Genomic DNA, 21370 nt, shown 5'->3' with positions numbered 1-21370 from the left:
AGATTTGGTCAGAATTTGAGGCCAGTTTCCTAGCTCACTGCTAGTCGGGAAATGATATTTATAAGAAATATGAGAGACTGGCAGCTATTAACATTGCAAAACTGGACCATATTTCCCTTATTTAAGCCAAATATGTTTTTGGAATAAGTGGTGGGTGCATACCGCTACCGAGTTCTAGCTTTGTTTTTGCTTGCCTCCTGATTAACTGTACTGTGGGTTTAAGTGTGCTACTTTCTCTCAGCATCCAATAATCACGGCCTCTCAATTTATTTGTGGTCACCCAGGGTTCAGAGCAAGAAGTCTTGCTCTATACAAGTGTATCCATAAAATATCAGAGCTTGTTGGGCCTGAACATCAAACTTTTGTTCCAATAATATGGCTCTGTTTGGGAAAAAACTGCAAATCAGAAAAAGTGAATTTGCAGAAAGAAAGAAAAACTATGGTGTAATTCAAACTCTGGGCAGCCTCTGAATGAAATGCTACTTTCTTTAGAAATATAATAGCTGCCTTAGACATGATGAGGTATACAACTAGCATTTAAGATACTATTTAATATGCCCTATAAATGTCTTCAGTGTTCTTCAGGGTAATTAGGATCTCAGAAGACTTGGTTCAGATCCGAACAAATACACATTCTGTGTTTTAGCTCAGTGTTTTTTTTAAAAAAGAAACTGCCACACAGCAAACAACTGTTTACTTTGTTGGACAAACCAAATCAGTTCTCAAAAAATGACCGGTGCTTATAAAATGTTATAAATATCCAGTAGTTCCAAAACAAACCACCTGACCAAGAGGGAAGTCAGCTTGTGATTAGTATTTACATTGGACACCAGTTTTGTAATCACTGACTTATGTGCAAACTGGTGCAGAAATTCTATAAACTCTTTGCTGATTTTGATACCTGCTTTTTGTTTCATTTTGTTTTGTTTTGTAAAAATGATAAAACTTCAGAAAATAAAAAAAAGAAAGACATTGTGCCTTTTTTCCTGTTCAGATATAATCCAAGGCAGTGAAAGAAACAGCAATAATTTTGAAAGCAGTCACTTGTGCATCCTATGATAAAAGTGTTAAGTTTCATTGCCCATATCCTACTTTCAGTCTAGTGGAAATGAAAAGGCACAGTTAGGAGGCATGTGAGCATGCGATGAGAGAAGTCAATGCCAACTGAGAAGTCTGTGCCAGTCCCCAGTACTGTGGGATTGAAGGGGAGGGAGAGATGACTTCTCTTTCAGACCGTGCTCAACAAGGAGGGAGAGGGAGTTCGTCCATGAGAAGCTGAGGTGGAGCAAATACCAGGGGCATCTAACTCAAGGTGCAGGAGCAAATTCTGAGAGAGGAAAATGGTTCAGTTCAGCTGTCACAGGAGACAGGAGAAAGAAAAGTCATGTACTCCACAGTCCCCTGGCTGATTTACTTCCTTATCATACTATTTTGCACCAGTGTGTTCTCAGCTATCGCTGCCCTCTGCCTCTTCCAGAATCATCTTTTCTCTCTTTGGTGCTCAGATCAGTGGATGTGCATTGTATAATGTGATCATTTCCTGTAGCAGGCCCTTTGCTGGTCTTAATAATATCCATCCTTATTTACTGCATTAGGTACTGCTCCCTCCACTATGGCTTACTGCCTTATAAGAGGACTCATTTTGTATATTTCAATTTTACTTTTTATTATTACACATTTGACTTCATCTTTTGCTGATCTATACTTTTGGGGTAACACTGCCATTTTTGAAGGACATTTGTTTAGTGATTCAGATTGAATAATCTCTTTATACTGCAATGTCTGTGTTTTCTTCCTATTTTAAACCAAATATTATGTTTCTTTCATTCCTCTCATTCTGTTCCTCTTTCTTTAGATGGTAGTTTTAAGGGAGAAAAAGATAGGCTATAACTGGAGCTATGTGATAAAGAGTTATTCAGAATGAGGGTGGGATATTAAGATTGGTAACTCAATGCAATAATCAGGGTTAGAACTAGTGTTGGGATGAGGGTTTAGGGAAACTGCTCATAAAACCTGCAGGATGGCACTTCTAGAATATTCTGGCGGCTCACTCTGCAGACACTTTCCAGCATTCCTTGGGCCATTGCAGAAGAAACAGTGATGACATTTCACTTACTGGCCACAAGATGGCAGTGTGGTCCACTGGGATCTAAAGGGCTCTGGGGAGTCTGGGAGAGCAGCATAGGAGGGAAAGTGTTAAGATGAATTAGGGCTTGGATCCAATATTATGCAGATGTTGCAGCAGTTTTCAGTTATTGCTAGGCTACCTACAGTTATGCAAGCGGTGGGACGTCCCTCTCATCTTTAATGAGCTCTACAGTTGAAGAATGTTGGCTGGGCAGCCTTGGTGTCCAGGCAGGTGCAGAGGAGCAACTGCCTCAGAGCAAAAGGGAAAAGTGAGGGGTGGGCTGTGCCCTGAGCTCAGTGCATCTCTGCTGCACCTCATCTTCCCTGGAGGTCTCGCCAGGCAACAGCTTTAACCTGCTTGAGTGATCTGGAATTCTACAAGTTTATTAGTCGTACTGATAACATCACCTTGGCTCAGATTCCATTGGACACCAAGCAGGTGTTCTCTGGAGGTCAAAAAAATATTGAGAACAATTTCTACAACACCTAAGTAAACAAACTACTGAAGGAAAATGTTAGTAGATGCACCAAACTGTGCCAATTAGTCCTGAAGATAATCGACTAGTAGAATTATCGCGAAGAGACTATAAATGAGTCTCTACTAAGTATTTGTGGGCATAGAGCAGTGTCTGAGTCCTCTCAGGGTAGATTAAGGAAGAATTCAGCTAATATCATGACTTTGGCTTGAATGAAAATCCCTGAACTCCTCAACTGATTCTCCTGTAAAATATTACGGAATAATATTGAGCAAACATTTTATTTTTCTCCAGCCTGTATCCCTCTTTGGCACTTACAGGTAAAGCGGACACCTAGAGGCAAGGTTTCTTTAGTTGGGATCCGTTAACTGCAGGACTGGGTGTTCCATAGCTGGGCTTTACAGGGAGTACAAGCCCCACGTGCAGGGAATCCCATGTGTCTATGCTGTGCCCAACTCCCCTTTGTGAGGCTGCCAAAGGGGGAGTGCCAGGTCTCCTCGGACCCCTCTCACAAAGAGGGGAGAAGACTTCTTGCTTGGCAAAAAAATCAGTCCACCAACTGGCCATTCTATTGAAAGCCAAAATGAAAGGAAATTCTCAATTGTGAGACTGATGAATGCCCAGTTTCCCAAGTTATGAAATTTGTAGCAGCTCATGGTTCTCAGAATGGTTTCAACAACATATAAAGATATTGTGAAAAGCTTTTGCTTGTCTACAGCTTTACTTGATATTGATCCTCAGTTGTTTTTCAGCCCACACATCAGTTGAGCTTATTTTGATGCCAAATTTCACTGTTGCCACTTCAGTCTCCAAGTGCTTCTCACATTCTCCATAACTTTCACAGATGTGTGTTCCTGTTTTTCTTATTTTTGTGTGATTCATTTTTAAATTGGGTTGTACAGAATACAAGCCTACATTTGTAAATGACTCCCATATTTTATGCCATTTAGCTGTTTACTTTTTAGTAATAATTTTATTTAAGGTATAATTAACAGAGAGTAAAACATAAATATTAATACAAGGACTTCCTGGTACATTTTGACAAATGCATATGCCAGTGCAATGGTAACTGAAATGATTATAAAAAAAATTTCTGTCATGCAGTAAAGTGTCCTCATGCTCCTTTCTAAACAATTTCTATCCCAGAGATAAAAACTTTCTTAATTATTTTGAGACAGAGTCTCGCTCTGTCATGAAGGCTGAAGTGCAGTGGCTTAATCTCAGCTCACTGCAAGCTCCGCCTCCAGGGTTCACGCCATTCTCCTGTCTCAAATTCCAGAGTAGCTGGGACTACAGGCACCTGCCACCACGTCCAGCTGATTTTTTTGTAGTCTTAGTAGAGACAGGGTCTCAACATGTTAGCCAGGATGGTCTCGATCTCCTGACCTTGTGACCTGCCCACCTTGGCCTCCCAAAGTTCTGGGATTACAGGCATGAGCCACCACGTCTGCCCAAAGCTTTTCTTATTTTTATCACAATTGACTAGCTTGGTCTGTTCCTGAACTCCATATAAATGGAATTGTATAACATTTTATTGAGTTATTTTTCTCCAAAATTACTATTTCTGAAGTGTATTCATATTGTTGTATCAGTAGGTCATTTTTTCGTATGACTAATATTCCATTGTATAAATACACCACAGCTTGTTGATCCACGCTCCTGTTGATGGAGATCCACGTTACTCCCGTCTTCAACTATTAGGAATAAAGTTGTTGTGAACATTCTTGTGGAATTCTTTCTTGTGGACAAATGCATTTTGTTTCTTTGAGGTATAGTCTTAAGAGTAGAAATACTGACTCTCAGTGTAGATGTGTGTGCTATGCTTCCATGTCCCCAAGAAAGCTCATGTTGAAATTTGTCAATGTAATGGTATTGGGAGGTGGAACAGTTATGACTAGATCATGAGGGATCTGCCCTCAGAAAGAGATCAGTGCCCTTATTGTGGGAGTGAATTAGTTGTCTTGGGAATGGTTTTCTGATAATAAGGATGAATTCAGCCGTTTTCTCTGTCTTGGGTGTTTGCTTCCCCTTCCTTCTGGCTTAGATAATAGCAGGAGGCCCTCATCAGTTATGGCCCTTTGATCTTGGACTTCCCAGTCTCCAGATCTATAAGCCAAATAAATCTCTTGCCTTTAGAAATTTCCCAGTCTGTGGTATTTCTCTACAGCAGTAGGAAAGAGATGGAAAGAAAACATGGTGCTGAGAGTGACGCTGTTGCTATAACAAGTACCTGAAAATGTAGAAGCAGCTTTGGTTAATGACAAATGGGCAATGGATAGAGGTTGGAAGAATGCAGAGAAGCAGACTAGCAAAAGACTTGATTGCTGAACCAGAGCATTGAGGATAATTCTGGTGAAGGCTCAGAGGGAAATGAGAAACAAGGTGTCAGAAATTGAAGTAAATGTTATCCTTGTTGTAAGTAGCAAAAACTTTGGCAAAATTGTGTCCTGTTCTAGGACTTTATGGAATAAAATAATTATAAGCCATTAGCTAAGATATCTACTGAAAGAAATATCTAAGTGGCTGAGATTTCAGGCTACTGTGTGACTAACTTCAGCCACCAGGAAATTTAACCCAGCTAGAAAGGAGCCAAGGGAATAGATTTTGCAAAGCAGCACAGATGGTGACCCTACCTCCCTCTGCTGTCCTGTCTCCCATAAGCCAAACTCACTCTGGAGTTAGAGAAAAGAGGAGCCAGTTAACACGATACAGTGGGGTCAGCTTCTGAAGGCAGGGTGGATCTGGAGGTAATAACATAAACTGTCCAGAGCACTACATATAGGATGGCGTTGAGGGTGCTGAGTCCCAAGCTGCCTAGGTCTGTAGTGTGAGCTGATAAAGCCCTAGAATTATTTCTGGGGAACCTGTAGTCTTGATAATATACAGACAACCCAGGTCTGCTTTGAATCTGATCAGGTGGACTAAATCTTGGGGACTCTGCACCACTCGACACTCAAGAAAGAGGCTGAGAATGTTGCCTGGGAGAGGAAAATGTGATAAGAAGCATTGGTGTGAATCTAGCATCAGAAATATGATGTGAGGACAGCAAGGAAGAGCTGGAATGTGAGGGTTTAATCACAGGCTCCAAACTCTCCACTGATGGGCAGGTGTGTGAGCTCCAGCATGGAGCACCGCAGCACTAGGTGGGAGGAGGGTGAGAGGGTGATGAGGCAGCCTGTGAGTGGGGAGGTGTAGGCAGAGGATCAACTGTATCATCGCAGAAGCTTCTGCCTTCACCCATCCCTCCAGCTCTGCAGGACAGGTAGAGTCCAGGGTCCGTGGAGCACTAGACCTAAGGAAGCCTGCCTGGGGAGGACACCGGACAGTGACATCACAGGATACCCCTCCCATCAGGAAAATCAAGGCCCAGAACTCACTTGGCTCCTCCCCAGGAGAACCAAGCCCTGCGTCAGGTGCAGTGCTGCCTGCCCCACTGTGCCATGGGCCCCGGGCTCCTCTGCTGGGCGCTGCTTTGTCTCCTGGGAGCAGGTGAGTCCTGTGCACTGGACAGCAACCCCATTCTCAGCTTTCCCACCCCTGTGTCCACCACTTTACCTTGGGGAGGGTCTCCAGACTGTCTCCTGTGCTCATCCTCCATCTGCTTTTCCCACAGGCTCAGTGGACGCTGGAGTCACCCAAAGTCCCACACACCTGATCAGAAAGAGAGGACAGCAAGTGACACTGAGATGCTCTCCTATCTCTGGGCACAACACTGTGTCCTGGTACCAACAGGCCCTGGGTCAGGGGCCCCAGTTTATCTTTCAGTATTATGAGAAGGAAGAGAGAGGAAGAGGCAACTTCCCTGATCGATTCTCAGGTCACCAGTTCCCTAACTATAGCTCTGAGCTGAATGTGAATGCCTCGGAGATGGGGGACTCGGCCCTGTATCTCTGTGCCAGCAGCTTGGCACAGCCCAGCAGAGTCACTGACATTCTGTATATAAACTTCCTGTCGTAGCTTTGACTTGAGAGCTGTAGGCCCCACCCAGGTTTCACTCCTTCAAGGGAAGCTTTTAGTTGTATGGAAGGCATGTCTTCTGTCCTACTGAGTGCAGATCTCTCCCAACCAACAGAGCCCAGGTTTCCTGTGCCCTCAGTGTGCCCATTTCTCTGCTCCATCTTCTTGCAACTTGTCAGTTCCTAGGAAAACTCAGTACAAGAGTGACTGCTGAGCCCCAGATGTGTGCTTGATTCTTTTTATTTGTTATGTAGCTTAAAGCTTTCCAACAATCTGGCAAGTTAAACGTTCTTATTCTTTCTTTACAGATGGGAGGCTCAGGGACATTGAGTCATTTTCCCCAGTGTCTCCTGGCTTGTAAGGACCAGAAGTAGGAAACAAACTAGTCCATACATTTTCCACCTACTCCCCTGCTCCATCCTCACCTTCTGCGTCCTGGTCAGTAAGTCAGAGCCTTCATACTGCCCTCTAGTGACCAGCAGGGCCGCAGTAGAGGCTCAGACATCCTTAGGGGTCATTACTATGGCCTCCTCATTAGCAACTTTGAGGAATGTTAAATTTCACATTTTTTTTTATATCATTTATATACATTCCCTGTGTCTTTTCCCAGTCTTTAGCTTTCATTTTCATTTTTATGGTGTTTTTTGATGCACAAGAGTTTAATTTAATACAACAAAAACTAACAATAATTTTGTTTGTGTGTAGACAAAAACTGCTTTCTCATATAAATGTCTAAGCATATTTTTTTCAATTTATTCTACTAAAATTTGAGTTTGGATTTTCACCACTAAGTATAAATGTACCTGAAATATATCTCATGTAAGAAATAAGATTGAAACCAAGGAATGGGAGGGAAGCATATATGTTCGGTGAAGAAGAAATAGCCTGTCAAAAAGAGCCCTAAAGTGGACACCCGGAGCTGATGGTGGAGGTAGGTAGAGGGCAAATGATCACGAACCTTGTCAGGCTGTTGTCTGTTAGAAGAAAGACAGCCAGGAGCAGAGACCACATGGGCGAAGGTTTATGGCTGGACTGTAGGTTGAAGGTTGCAGCAGGTCAAGGGAGGAATAGCAGGCAGAGGGCAGAGTCACTGGCTGGCAGGGGCAGTGGCATCACCAGTGACTCTACTGACATCCAGGTATTATGTCCCCAACACACAAATTTTAAAAACTCCCCACAATCTGCCCCTTTTTCCCTGGCCCTACCATGGCTACAGACTCCTTAGTGGTGTGGCCTTTTGTTTCCTGGGGGCAGGTGAGTCCCCTAAAGCCTTTTCCTTGGCTCACCATATCCTAGTCTAAGCCTTTACCTCAAGTTTACATTATTGGGGTGCTTCCTTGGGCACTCAACTTCTTTCTATCATAGACTTCACAGAAGCTAGGACAACCAGATTATCAAGATAACAGAGAACAAAGGCAAGACATGAAGTGGCACGGAGATGCCTGAGACTGTCATCCATGACTACATGTGTAGATGTTAATAGGCTCCAAAATTGGTGTACAGCTGATCCATCCCAGCACGCACTATAGAGAGGGTCTGTGCCTTTCTCTCAAAGCCAAACATATGACCTTGGTGTCAGAAGCCTCTCTCAGACCTCTGTGCCCTCTTGCACCAGCAGTCACCCCACAGCCACCTTCCTCTGCACACAGAGCTCAGTGGAAGATACAGGAGGCCTTGTCTTCATGAGACCATGATCCAGGCAGTGGAAGACATTGTCCCATGGGCATCTCTCCAGCACTGCTGAGGCTGGGGCCCTCAGATTTCGGAGCAACACTGTGCACAGGAAACCCTGCTCTGTACTGAGCTTCTCACCCAGGCCAGTCCCACCTGGGTGAGGCAACGCACATCACTGTGACATGAGCAGATGCAGCCTCTCTTCCAGGCCCCTCCTACAGCTCTGGCCTCAGAATCCTCTTCCTCAGTTGCTCTCAGAAAGGAAAGTTCCTTTGAAATTGTATATTGGCAGACAGCACTGACAATACACGTCTATGTTCTTTTCCCTGTCGGCCTTCACAACTCCATCGTCCCCACACCATGCTCATGTCAGTCCTCAGCCTCCTCCACGTGATGTCTGCTCCCAGCTGTCCTCTCCCTTCCTCTGCACCCTCACCTCCACTTCAACCACAGCTGCCTCAGTTCAGGCCATTCCTCATGCGTCATGCTCCTCCCACCAAAGGCCTTTCCACTCCGTGCTGTATTCTCTGTGTCAACACAAGTCTCTTCTTTTTTGTTCTTTCTCCAAATCTCAGTTTAACTACCACCATCTCTAGGGAGACACTCTTTCAACAGTTTTCCTAGGCTGCACCTCCTTATTGTAAATGCTCACAGCTTATAATATGCAGTAATATTCATAGATTTAGCACCATAGTCATTTTCCCTTTGTGTGGCTATTTAATTGACACTTCTCTTGCATTATAGACTGTAAAATGCATCATTTTACAGATTGTGGATGTTTTGTTCCTCATTTTATTGTCAGTACCAACAACGGTTCCAGGTGCCACTGACCAATCTTGAAAGAATAAAGCACAGATATTGAAAGGCCCTCTGAGTTCCCACTTAGATGTCTCGAAACATTAAAAGGGCACCTCTGTCTCTTCATCTCCTAGGATCAAATGAGTCCTGGAAACACATGAGAAATCCCTGTCATGGATGAGTCACTGGATCCCAAGCCTTTCTACACGACTGAATTTCCTATCTGCCCATCGCCCTCCTGCCTAGTCTACTCCTTCAATCTCCTTTCCTCACAGGAGTCCTGGATTTGGGAGTCTCACAGACACAGGGCACCTAAGCACTCTGAGAGAGTGATCAGAAACATAATGTCAAACACTGGCATTAAAAGGTGATGGAGAAGAACACAAATGGCTTCCCCATTCTCTTAGGGAGAGTTTTCCCAAGGCACAAATATTTCTGTGGGTGGCTTTGAGGCCACGTGCCTGATACACTGAGCTATATTATGGGTGTCCATTTCCATGAATTGGTGGGCAATGCCAGAGACAGATAGTTCATGGTCACCAGCTTCCTCCAGCCCACACCTGATTTTGTACTGGGCGCTGAGCAGAGACCTTTTCTTGTTCCCCTCCTTTGCCAGATAGGAAAGGCTGGTTGTGAGACAGAGGCTCCATTTACAGAGCAGGGCTATGTGTTAGTCCCTGAAGAATTGTGAGAGCCATTCTGGGTGGAAATAATCAAATATACAATCACTGAGGATGGCCCACAGATAGACCGAAGCCCCAATTTTGCCAGAATGATTTACATCTATGTTTTAAAGACGAATGCAGTTTTACCTCTTTAGGCAATAAAGACCAAAAAGAGACTAGCTATTTGTAATAATTGAACCTTAAAAAGACCAAAGTTAGAACGCATTCCCTAAGGACAGCATTTTCTTCCACCCACTCGCTAAAGCTGTATTTGAGAAAGCTGTGTGCTGTTGATAAATGCTGGAATATCATTACAATCAACATCGTAATAGTACTGGTACTTGAATCAGAAACAAAGAGCATTTCTAAAGCTTGAACAATGTGTAACTGGATACGAGCTCTCACTGAGTTTGGAAATGCAGGCACTGGAGGGTGCTCATTTCTCTTCCTTTTCCAATCAGGGGGCTATTCAAACCTGTTCTAGAACACGGAGTGAGATCCCCCATTTCCCCGTGGTGATCAGGCTTTCAGAGGTAGAAGTCTTATTAGTTCATAATTAGCACAAACCGACCTCACCATCAAATGTATCGACCCCGATGCTCACCCTCCTCAGCAGTCAGAGACTGGCTGTGTTCACCAGGAGCTTGTGCGCTTTTACAGAGCACACTTTATCCTCAGTTTATTAAAAATAATTGAGCCTTTATAGGGGGTTCCATAGACAGAAGCTTTCTGTACTTTGCCCATTTAGACACTACAAATTCTGACACCTGGTGAAAAGTGTAAACTTAAAGCTTGCATGTGGTTAAGTTTTTTTAATAACCAAATTAAATAATATATATAATGAAAATGTCAGTAATGCTTTTGAATCCCATCCCACCTTCCATTGGTAATAAATATTAACGCGCTGGTTTGCTTCTTTTCACCCTCTCTTCTGTGTTCATGCATACCTTTCTATCCAAGTACACCTACAGAGAATGGGTTCACCTGTACACTCTACCTGCCACATGCATACTCTTTTCCGTTAATATACCTTGATCTTTATTGTTCCAGGTTGGTCCATATAGACCTAACTTGCTCCTATTAGCTGCTTCATATTGCATAATGAGGGTAGACAGGTACATTGGTGCTCTGTCGCCTGATTCCTAAATTCTGACAGATCTTTTCTAAAGTGACTGAATGGCATCTTTACTCTTCCAGGTTCTACTCTCCCCAGCAATCAGTTGATGATTCCAGTTTTTCCATCACTCACAGTCCTAGCAGGTGTGAGAGCTCCACTGGTTTCTCCTGCATGAGGAGATAGGGAGGAATAAAAGGATAGACATTTGTCAAACCTACCAGAGGCTACACAGTATCTCAGTTCATCCACATAAAGCATTGAGAGGAATGTTAGTCTTGTTTTATGGACGAGTCTAAATGAGGTCAGGGTCCGGGAACGTTAATGAATAGCCTTGCCCATGGTCTCAGAGCTAATAAATGGTGGAGCCAGATGAAGGACAGACAGCTTGTTTCCAAGTGGAATTGATAGATGTGTCACTGGAGTTTGAGGGAGGGGAAGTCTAGAACCATCTGGGCTTGTCTTCAGATTGGACACCAGGGTTTAGAGAGTCTGTGTACCCTACAGCACTGCAGATACAAGCATCATGGTATTGGCAGTGGGCAGGTACTAGAGTGGGCAAGTAATCAGTGGCCTGGAACCAGAAGATCCAAGCTTTGAGAAAATTATTCCTATCACAAGAAGTAGCAGAGACTCTGACGTGGATAAACTAGGCCAGGGAGCTCTGTGAGGAGCTATTGTTAAAATGAGCGAGGGAGGAGAACCAACTAAGTGGTCACTTCCTATATGTGAAATGTAGAGGAAAACAATATTAACTACAATCCCATCAGAGTTTAGTCATTTTTCCTTTTTAAGTAGTTGGAAGGTGGGATAATTTATTTTCAAGGTTAAGTAAACATCTGTACAACTTCTTTACCTTATAAAGGCTGCTGGCGAAGCAAAAAATGGCACGGCCAATGGAATCAGAGTTTGTTTAATAAATATCTCAGAGTTCAAAGAGAGACTCTCATGGGGCGGAAATTGGTAAATGTTCCTGCATTCTAAAATTAGGAGGATCTTATTTTCTGTGAATCAGCAGAGAAGGAAGCATAGGCAGTGGGGAGTGACAGTTGGGAACATGGCAGAGTGGCCGCAGGATGTCGCAGACAAAGGACACGTAAGCTGTGAAGCTATGATACAACCCTCCACCTTCTCCTAATGGATTTTCAGGTCTCAGCACAGATGCACACCTGAGGGAGTAATTTCTTTGGAAATGAAGGACAAATAGCTGTGTTAAATATTAATAACAACTCCACATTACAAAGCACACCTGGAAACAGAAATAAGATTATATCTAAGGCCTTTACTACTCTAAGAGTCTGTAACTTGTTGGCAAGCTGAGAGGGGAGGATGGTGGAGTGTTGATCCACATGCCCTGAGTACCATGAGTCTCTACCAAGAAGCATATAGTTCTGACTGTGAATCAGAACCCTAAGAAGAAAAATGCCCTTTATGTTGTTTCGCCCTGTGCCATCCTAAACCCACCCCACCTGTAATTAAGCAGCCATGGAAATGAGGGGAGCCAGAAGGAATCAAACCCTGCTGCTTGGTTCAGTAGACACAGGGACCTGGGGGAAGGGTGTGGCTGGGTCCAGGAGAAGATGAGGAGCTCAGAAAATAGACAAGGAGAAATACCTGGGGAAAGCTTGTGAAACCCTGGAGGAATCACAAGATAGGTTATTAGAACTCCTTTTTATTACTAAATGTTATTTATTACTAAACTAATGGCAGGAATCCTGCACAAAGGGATATTCCCTATGAAACATGGAATCTCACATGAAAACAGAACATTCGTCCTCACCCCAAAGCCCGCCCTCTCTCCCCAATCCCTCATGCATCAGGCCACCTTTGTACCCACAGATCGTGGGCAGCGCTGTGTGGTTATCATCATCCACACAGAGAGGGGAGTCAGCAGTGTGAGGTGGTTCTGTCTGCTGTGGTCTCACCCCAGGCATGGAAAGCAACAGCCCTGGGTGTGGCTGAAGGTGCTCAGCTGTGTTTCTCAGGAGTCCCATCTGTCAGTGAGTTGACAAGAAACAGAGCAAAACGACTCCTCCAATGTTGATGAGCCTGCCCCTGGGATTTGGAAACTTGCTAACAGAGAAAACCCATATAGACAAAGGATTTTAATCAGGATTATGGTCAATTAAGCAAATTGGAAAAGGATACTTGAAGGTGTATTTGGGACACAGGAATCAAAAACACCAGAAAGACATGAGGAGTTTCCCTAAGACTCTAGACTACAGCACTATGTAGATAACTAACACCAGGCTATTAATTATAGTATTGAGGAAATAAAATTGACATTGAATTACAAACTGTTCACAAAAGGTCATGAAAATCTTGGAGACTTGTTTCAATTCTGACAAATGTGTCCTTCTCATTCTCAGCTACCACTGGTGCATTTATCTTGAATTTGACCATCTGGGAAATGGGCGTAGCCTCTCCTGACAGGAAGGCTCTGGGGCTGAGCAGAGAGAATAGGAGTCTCAGAATGATTCCCTTGAGTCCTGGTACCCACTTTCAACAGCAGCACAGACCTAGAAGACCCCTCTGTCCTGCAGCACCTGCCATAAGCATTGGGCTCCTGTGTGCTGTGCAGCCTTTTTCTCTCCTGTGGGCTGGGGGTCCTGGGCAGGGCCCCTTGCATGAATTTCATGGCCCAGCCCCTTTCCATTCAGGGCTACAGCATCAGCTTTGTTCTTCTCTGCAGGTCCAGTGAATGCTGGTGTGTGTCCTCAGACCCCAAAATTCCAGCTCCTGAAGACAGGACAGAGCATGACACTGCAGTGTGCCAGGATATGAACCATGACTACATGTGTCTCTTGTGTGTGGAACCCAGGCTGAGGCTGATTTATTACTCAGTTGCTGCTGGTACTACTTACAAGGGAGAAGTCTCCAATGGCTACAATGTCTTTACATTAAACACAGAGGATTTCCCACTCAGGCTGGAGTCGGCTGCTCCCTCCCAGACATCTGTGTACTTCTATGCCAGCAGTTACTCCACAGGGTGACAAGACCATCTCCTCTCTGCACCTTAAAGGCTGGGGGCTCACCCTCATCCCTACCCAGGACTCCAGGGGATGGGGAAATGGGCAGAGATTTCTGCAATGGGAACCTTGGAACCCCAAGTGGCCCAGACAGTATGAGTATAGCTTTTGTGCCAGGTGCCTCTGCAGGCAGTCTCAGCCAGGCCTGGGCTGATCCCAGGTCCTCAGATGTCTCCTTTGTTGCTCTCTCTGGTCTGTCCTCCAAGCTCTGCTTTTGAGGTTGGGCCAGGGCTTCCCTAACTCCTACTTTTCTACTCATCATCCTGAGTCTGAGGCCCCCAGGATGAAACTGGATTTGTATTTCAGATCCATCTAGACTCTCGTCCCTCCCTGGTGAGCGTGTTGCTTTCTCTCTCTAGGGTTTCCTCCAGCCCCCACCCTCCTGTGGCCCACCTTTCCCATCTCTGCAGTCATCCTCCATCCCCCACCTCCCCGCCCCTCTCTACTGCAGCCATGAGGGGAACCCCTCTTCTGTGACTCCTTCCTTCCCATCACAGAGACTTCAACGACCGTTTCCTCTGCCCTGGGCTGGAGCCTTCCTTTGTCTAGTGGCCAGTTCCTACCTGTGCTTCAGATCTCAGCATGATCAGCCCTCCTGCGGGAAGCACTCCCTCCCCTCCCAGCTGAGATCAACTTTCCTCTCCTAAGCTCTCATAGAATCATGTCTGTTAGTAACCTTTGGCACAGCTGGGCTTTCTCAGATACTTGTCTGATTATTTTTGTGCTTCCCCTAATTTTTTTTTTTTTTTTGAGACAGAATGTTTCTCTTTCGCCAGGCTGGAGTGCAGTGGTGTGATCTCTGCTCACTGCAACCTCTGACTCTCTGATTCAAGCAATTCTCCTGCCTCAGCCTCCCGAGTAGCTGGGATTACAGGCATGCGCCACCACGCCCAGCTAATTCTTGTTTGTATTTTCAGTAGAGACAGGGTTTCACCATCTTGGCCAGGATGGTCTTGATCTCCTGACACCATGATCCGCCTGCCTCGGTCTCTCAAAGTGCTGGAATTACAGGCATGAGCCACCGCTCCTGGCCTCTCCACTCAATTTTTAAGCCCGTGAGAGCTAAGGCTGTGCCTGCTGCATTTACCAACAATGGTGCCTGGCATGTGGGGAGACCCATTTCACAGAGAACAGGCTGAGTGAGTGATGAGTGAGTGGATGATCCAATAGTAGGAACACACTACATCTACTGTAACCTGGCAGAGATCTAGCATTAAGTGCAAGAAAGCCCACCCCTTTGATTGCTGGGCTTAGGTCGGTCTTGGAAATTGATGGGGAATCACTATCCTGGCATCCACACCTGGCTCAAGGCTTCCTTTTGTGGCTGCAGCACCTGACCTCCTCCAGGTCTCTGTGCTCTCCTTCAGGGTCTTTCCCCACAACAAATCTAGACAGATCAGAGAGCCACTTCTAGAATTCCATCCTTAAAGGTTGTTCCTTGAAACCACATCCGGTAAGAAAATCTCCATTAGGTTTGCATCAATAAAATAGGGACAGTATAAGTTTGAGAGTGTAACAGATTTAAGATCAGAATTACACTTTATGCACATGTGGGAGGAGCTGAGGAAGACAAGGTCTTGAGGAGAGAAGTCAGAAGGTGAAGGAGCCAGTCAGTAACCAGGGCTTCTGGAGGTCTGGGCAGGGCAGGCTGGAGTGGCAGGGACATGAGAGGATCGGAGCATGTGAGGCCATGCAATGGAACCTTGAGCCGGGAGCACAGGAAAAGTCCAAGGAAATCTGCTTCTGGGGAAGATGTTCCCTCTGTATGGTGGCCATGCCTGCAGTTGCACCGCCAAACACTGTGGGCAGCCTGGCTGCTATTGGCCAGCATTTGGGAAGATGAACTGGACACAGGTTGCAGAAGGAACAGGACTTCCTAGGTCTGTTGGATGCCTCTGTGTCTGCTGATCACTGACTCTCACTGTCTGACCACGATGCCCTGCCAATTGTTATAGTGACGGTTTTATATCTGTCTTTTAAATTTTATAAAATGTATTCTTGACCATCTCTAACCAAGAGTGACAAGAGAAATGGCATTCTGGGAAAGTCAGACTCTTACCTTTGCAAAGTTGACTTAACACAATCCAGCACAGGATGGATTCTCCCAGATTAAGGCATCTGATCACACAACTGTCTCAGCCTGCCATGGTCCGTGAACTCCTCTCCTGGGGACACCTGTGCTGCCCTGGTGAATGTGGACATAATTTGTATGTAGATGTTCCAGACACTGGCTACTACCTTTTCTTCTAATTCTGTGCCTGAAATCTCACTCCGCCCAGAGGCAGGGCTCTGCCTCCTGTTTCTGTCTCCTTCCTGAGCTTCCATCCTGATGGAGTTGCATGGACATCAAACTCCTGGAGAGAGTGCAGTGACCTGTGGAGACAGTGGGAGGGAATCTCATGTCTTGCTACCTTCCTGGACCCAGTTCTTTTATAACCAAAGCAAGTGCTCTGGTCTCCCTTTGGACTCTGCAGTATGAGAAATGTGCTTCATGAATTTGTAGCTGATCAGCTCAATGATTTGATGGCAAACCCAAAGTGAAATCCTCAGATCTGCAGAAATTGCCCTGCATTTCTGTGAAGACGGAAAGAATACTGTGTGGTAGAGATACATTCTCTCCATGTAGAGACCTGGCCCCCAAACAGGACACAGCAGAGAGGGCCAAAGAGCCCAAAACATGTCTCAAATTGTTGAAAGACAACTTCCCAGGACAATTCTACTGACAACTTTGGGTCCCTCATATTACACGCCTGACCACCCTTCCTCCCAGATCAGCTGAGTACCCAGGATATCACACATCCCAGCATCTTCCAACAAGGAAAAACACTTTGCATACCAGCCTCCTTCCTGAACCACATTGACTAACCCCAGAAACAGACTTTCCAGAAAAAAGCTCTATCTTCTCTTGGCCCAGTCTAGTCTGGTAGGTTTAATTAATGATTTATGTGATCTTTTAATTTACTCACAGGAGAACATATTATTTCAGAGTAAAGAATGTTCATTTTATTTGTATAAATTGGACCTAAACAGTAAACTGAGTACTTTTCTTTCATCAGTGTCTTCAATTGGACAGTGATAAAACAAATCTTAGATGCTAGAACTTTAGGTCCTGGTGTTTTTCATATGGAAGTTCTCAGTTACCCAGTCTAGGGCATGGAATGGATGAGCGTTAGTAAGTCACTCTATGCCTAAGATGGTTTTCTATGGGTATCTGTTCTGAGTTACAGTTAAGAAGGGTGTGAAATGATCCCAAAAGAAAGGCATGAGGGCAATTCGTGAGGAAATCCATGTGATGGGACAGTTCCATTGGGCACGTGTGACTGGGCGAATGGAGGAGGCTGGGGCATGAATGCGATGGCACAGGGTACCCTGACTTGCAGGAAAGACAATGAGCTTACCCCTTTGTACCCTATGTTGGGGGCACTGTTGGTGCATCCTACAGGACATGCCCAGCAGACAGAGGAGCGGCTGTAGGATGAGAAGATGAACTCAGAGATGCAGCGTGAGGCCTCCGGGTACAGACAGCTCTGGAGCCCAAGGCGATGCGCCATGCATTGATGTTGTTAAAACGGAGGTTATAAATATTTAAAGCATCACCCAAGTGTGTTCTAATATAAATATTGTGACCCTGACGTCCTAGGGAATGAGAGAGGAAGTGATGTCACTGTGGGAACTGCCCTGTGGGGACAAGGACGTCCGTCATCCTCTGCTCCTGCTCACAGTGACACTGATCTGGTAACGCCCCCGTCCTGGCCTGACCCTGCCATGGGCACCAGGCTCCTCTGCTGGGTGGTCCTGGGTTTCCTAGGGACAGGTGAGTCCTCAGAACAGCAAGTAGTTTCATTTTTTTTCTGTATGTAGGCGTGTGTGTGTGTGTGTGTGTGTGTGTGTGTGAGAGATGACTACAAATGTTTTCCTTTTTCTGTTGCCAAATTCTGTTTCCACAGATCACACAGGTGCTGGAGTCTCCCAGTCCCCGAGGTACAAAGTCACAAAGAGGGGACAGGATGTAGCTCTCAGGTGTGATCCAATTTCGGGTCATGATTACCTTTACTGGTACCAACAGGCCCTGGGGCAGGGCCCAGAGCTTCTGACTTACTTCAATTACGAAGCTCAACAAGACAAATCAGGGCTGCCCAATGATCGCTTCTCTGCAGACAGGCCTGAGGGATCCGTCTCCACTCTGAAGATCCAGCGAACAGAGCAGCGGGACTCGGCCGTGTATCTCTGTGCCAGCAGCTTAGCCACAGCGTGGCACGGTCGCCTCCTTCCTGTTCACAAACCTCGTCCTTCTTTCTCTTTGCAGCTCCAAGAGCCCCTTACTTTTTGTCTCTCTTTGCTCCTCACTTTTCATGGGAAAGAGGTAGATTTGGACATCGGCTGTCCTTTGGGTAGAAAGAGACCACAGATATCATTCCTGAAACACAGTGACTGCAAATGTAGGTGGTGAAAACAATCATGGCCCACTGCACTCTAGGAGCCCTTGGAACCAGCTCACTTCTTCAAGCAAGGAGTGGGTGTCTCAGCCTCAGCCTTCAGGGCAGACATGCATCTTCTATAGGTCTTGGAGGCTGTGGTGCTGCCCACACCCATGAGGTTGTCAAGGGAGGGAAACATGCTTCTTCTCCTGCATATGTTGGGGCATCTGGAAGGTCTGAGGCTACATACCCAGGAACATCTTTCTTTCGAAGCTCTTCTATCCCTGTCACCATGGAAGTTTTCTGCAACAAAATATTGAACCTCTCTTCCTGTTTGAAGTAAAGGTCTTTGCAACTTTTACGGTCCTTACTTGATAAACACAATCATGACAACAACAAGACTTCATTTATTTGCCTACTTTAAGCCATGTATATCCTTTATTTTATTTCCATTTGCCATTGGTGATGTCCTGATAGACAGAAGTATGCCTTCACCACTGCTGCCAGTTCACCTTGATTCCCTCAGGAAATCTGATTTTTAGACTCTGAGTGTTTTCATTGTTGTCCAACTCATTTGACTTGAAATAATTTTCCTGAGTCCTTTAATTCAAGAAGTGTTTTATTTATAATATTGAATTTATTCCTTTTTATTTTATTTTTCATAATATATAGTGTTATATAGTATATAGATCTGGGATTCTACAAGTTTGTAAGTCGTACTGAAAACATCACCTTGGCTGAGATTCCACTGGACACCAAGTACGTGTTCTCTGGAGGGCAAAGAAATAATGATAAAAATTTCTAAAATACCTAAATAGACTACTGAAGGAAAATGTTAGGAGATGCACCAAACTGTGCCGTTAGACCTGAAGATAATCTACCAGTAGAATTATCGAAAAGAGACTATAAATAAGTCTCTAGTAAGTATTTGTGGGCATAGAGCAGTGTCTGAGTCTTCTCAGGCTAGATAAGGAAGGAATTCAGTTATTATCACGACTTTGCCTTGGATGAAAATGCATGAACTCCTCAATTTATTTTCTTGTAAAATATTACAGAATAATATTGAGCAAACATTTCATTTTTCTCCAACTGTATCCCTCTTTAGCACTTACAGGTAAAGCGGACACCTAGAGGCACGATTTCTGTAGTTGGGATCCCTTGACTTCAGGACTAAGGTCCATAGCTGGGCTTTACAGGGACTGCAAACCCCACGTGCAGGGAACCCCGTGTGTCTGTGCTGTGCCCAACTCCCCTCTGTGAGGCTGCCAAAGGGGGAGTGCCAGGTCTCCCAGAACCCAACTCACAAAGAGGGTAGCAGTCTGCTTGCTGGGCAAAAAAATAAATTCACCTATTGGCCAATATATGGAAAGTCAAAAACAAAGGAAATGCTCGATTGTGAGACTGGCAGATGCCCAATTTCCCAAGTTATGAAATGTATAACAGCTCATGGTTCTCAGAATTTCAACAGCTCCTTAAGATATTTTTAGAAAGTTTTTGTTTGTCTACAGCTGTCTTTGATATTGATCCTCATTTGTTTTCCAGCCCACTGGTCACTTGAGGTTATTTTGTTGCCAAATTTCAATGTTGCCTATTTCAGTCACTGAGCACTTCTCACATTCTCCATATCTTACACAGATAGGTGTGTTCCTGTCTTTTCGTATTTTTGTGTGATTCATTTTTAAATTGGGCTGTGCAGAATACAAGCATACATTTGTATATGACTCCCACCTTTCATGCAATTTAGCTGTTTAATTTTTAGTAATATTTTTTATTAAGGTATAATTAATAGAGAGTAAAACACAAATATTAATACAAGGACATCCTGGTGCATTTTGACAAATGCATATGCCAGTGCAATAATAACTGAAATTATTATAAAAAAATTTCCCGGCCTGGCGTGGTGGCTCATGCCTGTAATCCCAGCACTTTGGGAGGCTGAGGCTGACGGATCATGAGATCAGGAGATCGAGACCATCCTGGCTAACACGGTGAAGCCTGTCTCTACTAAAAATACAAAAGTTAGCCAGGCGCAGTGGTGGGTGCCTGTAATCCCAGCTACTCAGGAGGCTGAGGCAGGAGAGTCACTTGAGCCTGGGAGGTAGAGGGTGCAGTCAACCAAGATTGCACCACTGCACTTCAGCCTGGGCGACAGAGCGAGACTCCATCTCAAAAAAAAAAAAAACTTTTGGCCGGGCGCAGTGGCTCAAGCCTGTAATCCCAGCACTTTGGGAGAGCGAGACAGGTGGATCACTAAGTCAGGAGATCGAGACCATCCCTGGCTAACATGGGTGAAACCTACGTCTCTACTAAAAATACAAAGAAAACTAGCCAGGTGAAGTGGCGCCTGTAGTCCCAGCTTCTCGGGAGGCTGAGGTGGGAGAATGGCATAAACCCGGAGTGGAGCTTTGCAGTGAGCTGAGATCCGGCCACTGCACTCCAACCTGAAGTGACAAATGAGACTCGTCTCAAAAAATAAAAATAAAAAAATAAAAAAATAAAAAAATTTCCATCACTCAAGAAAGCATCGTCATGCTCATTTCCAATTAATTTCTATCCCAGAGATAAAAACTTTTCTATTTTTATCACCATTGACTAGCTTTGTCTATTCCTGAGCTTCATATAATGGAATCATATTTTTATTGAGTTATTTTTCTTCAAAATTAGTATTTCTGAAGTGTATTCATATTGTAGTATTAGTAGGTCATTCTTTCTTATGACGAATGTTCCATTGTATAAATACACCACAGCTTGTTGATCCACGCTCCTGTTGATGGAGATCCACGTTACTCCCGTCTGCAACTATTAGGAATAAAGTTGTTGTGAACATTCTTGTGGAATTCTTTCTTGTGGACATATGCATTCTTCTTTTTTTTTCTTTTTTCAGATATAGACTTAAGAGTGGAAATACAGACTCACGGTGTAGATGTGTGTGCTATGCTTGCGTGTCCCCACAAAAGCTCACGTTGAAATTTGCCAATGTAATGGTATTGGGAGGTGGGACAGCTACAATTAGTCATGAGGGATCTGCCGTCAGAAAGAGATCAATGCCCTTATTGTGGGAGTGAATTAGTTGTCTTGGGAATGGTCTTCTGATAAAAAGGATGAATTCAGC

The 21370-nt window shown here is 44.6% G+C and overlaps 1 protein-coding gene and 1 gene segment (V, D, J or C); both read left to right on the top strand.

Moving 5' to 3' along the window:
- The window catches only part of LOC101006392, a 10577-nt gene extending 551 nt beyond the window's left edge, over nucleotides 1–10026 (top strand). The window contains 4 exon segments of the mRNA XM_031664958.1: nucleotides 5650–5710; nucleotides 5799–6066; nucleotides 6069–6092; nucleotides 6217–10026. Of these exon segments, the coding sequence (XP_031520818.1) occupies nucleotides 5650–5710; nucleotides 5799–6066; nucleotides 6069–6092; nucleotides 6217–6560 (697 nt within the window). The 3' untranslated portion in view covers nucleotides 6561–10026.
- Nucleotides 10027–14776: 4750 nt separating this feature from the next.
- Nucleotides 14777–19597, top strand: LOC101019015. The segment is given in 2 exon segments: nucleotides 14777–17654; nucleotides 17788–19597. Coding segments are annotated over 2 exon segments (552 nt in total).
- The last annotated feature ends 1773 nt before the right edge of the window (nucleotides 19598–21370 follow it).

The sequence above is a fragment of the Papio anubis genome, chromosome 4 (assembly GCF_008728515.1).
Source record: "Papio anubis isolate 15944 chromosome 4, Panubis1.0, whole genome shotgun sequence".
Lineage (NCBI taxonomy): Eukaryota > Metazoa > Chordata > Mammalia > Primates > Cercopithecidae > Papio > Papio anubis.
This window is presented reverse-complemented; position numbering and strand designations above follow the sequence as displayed.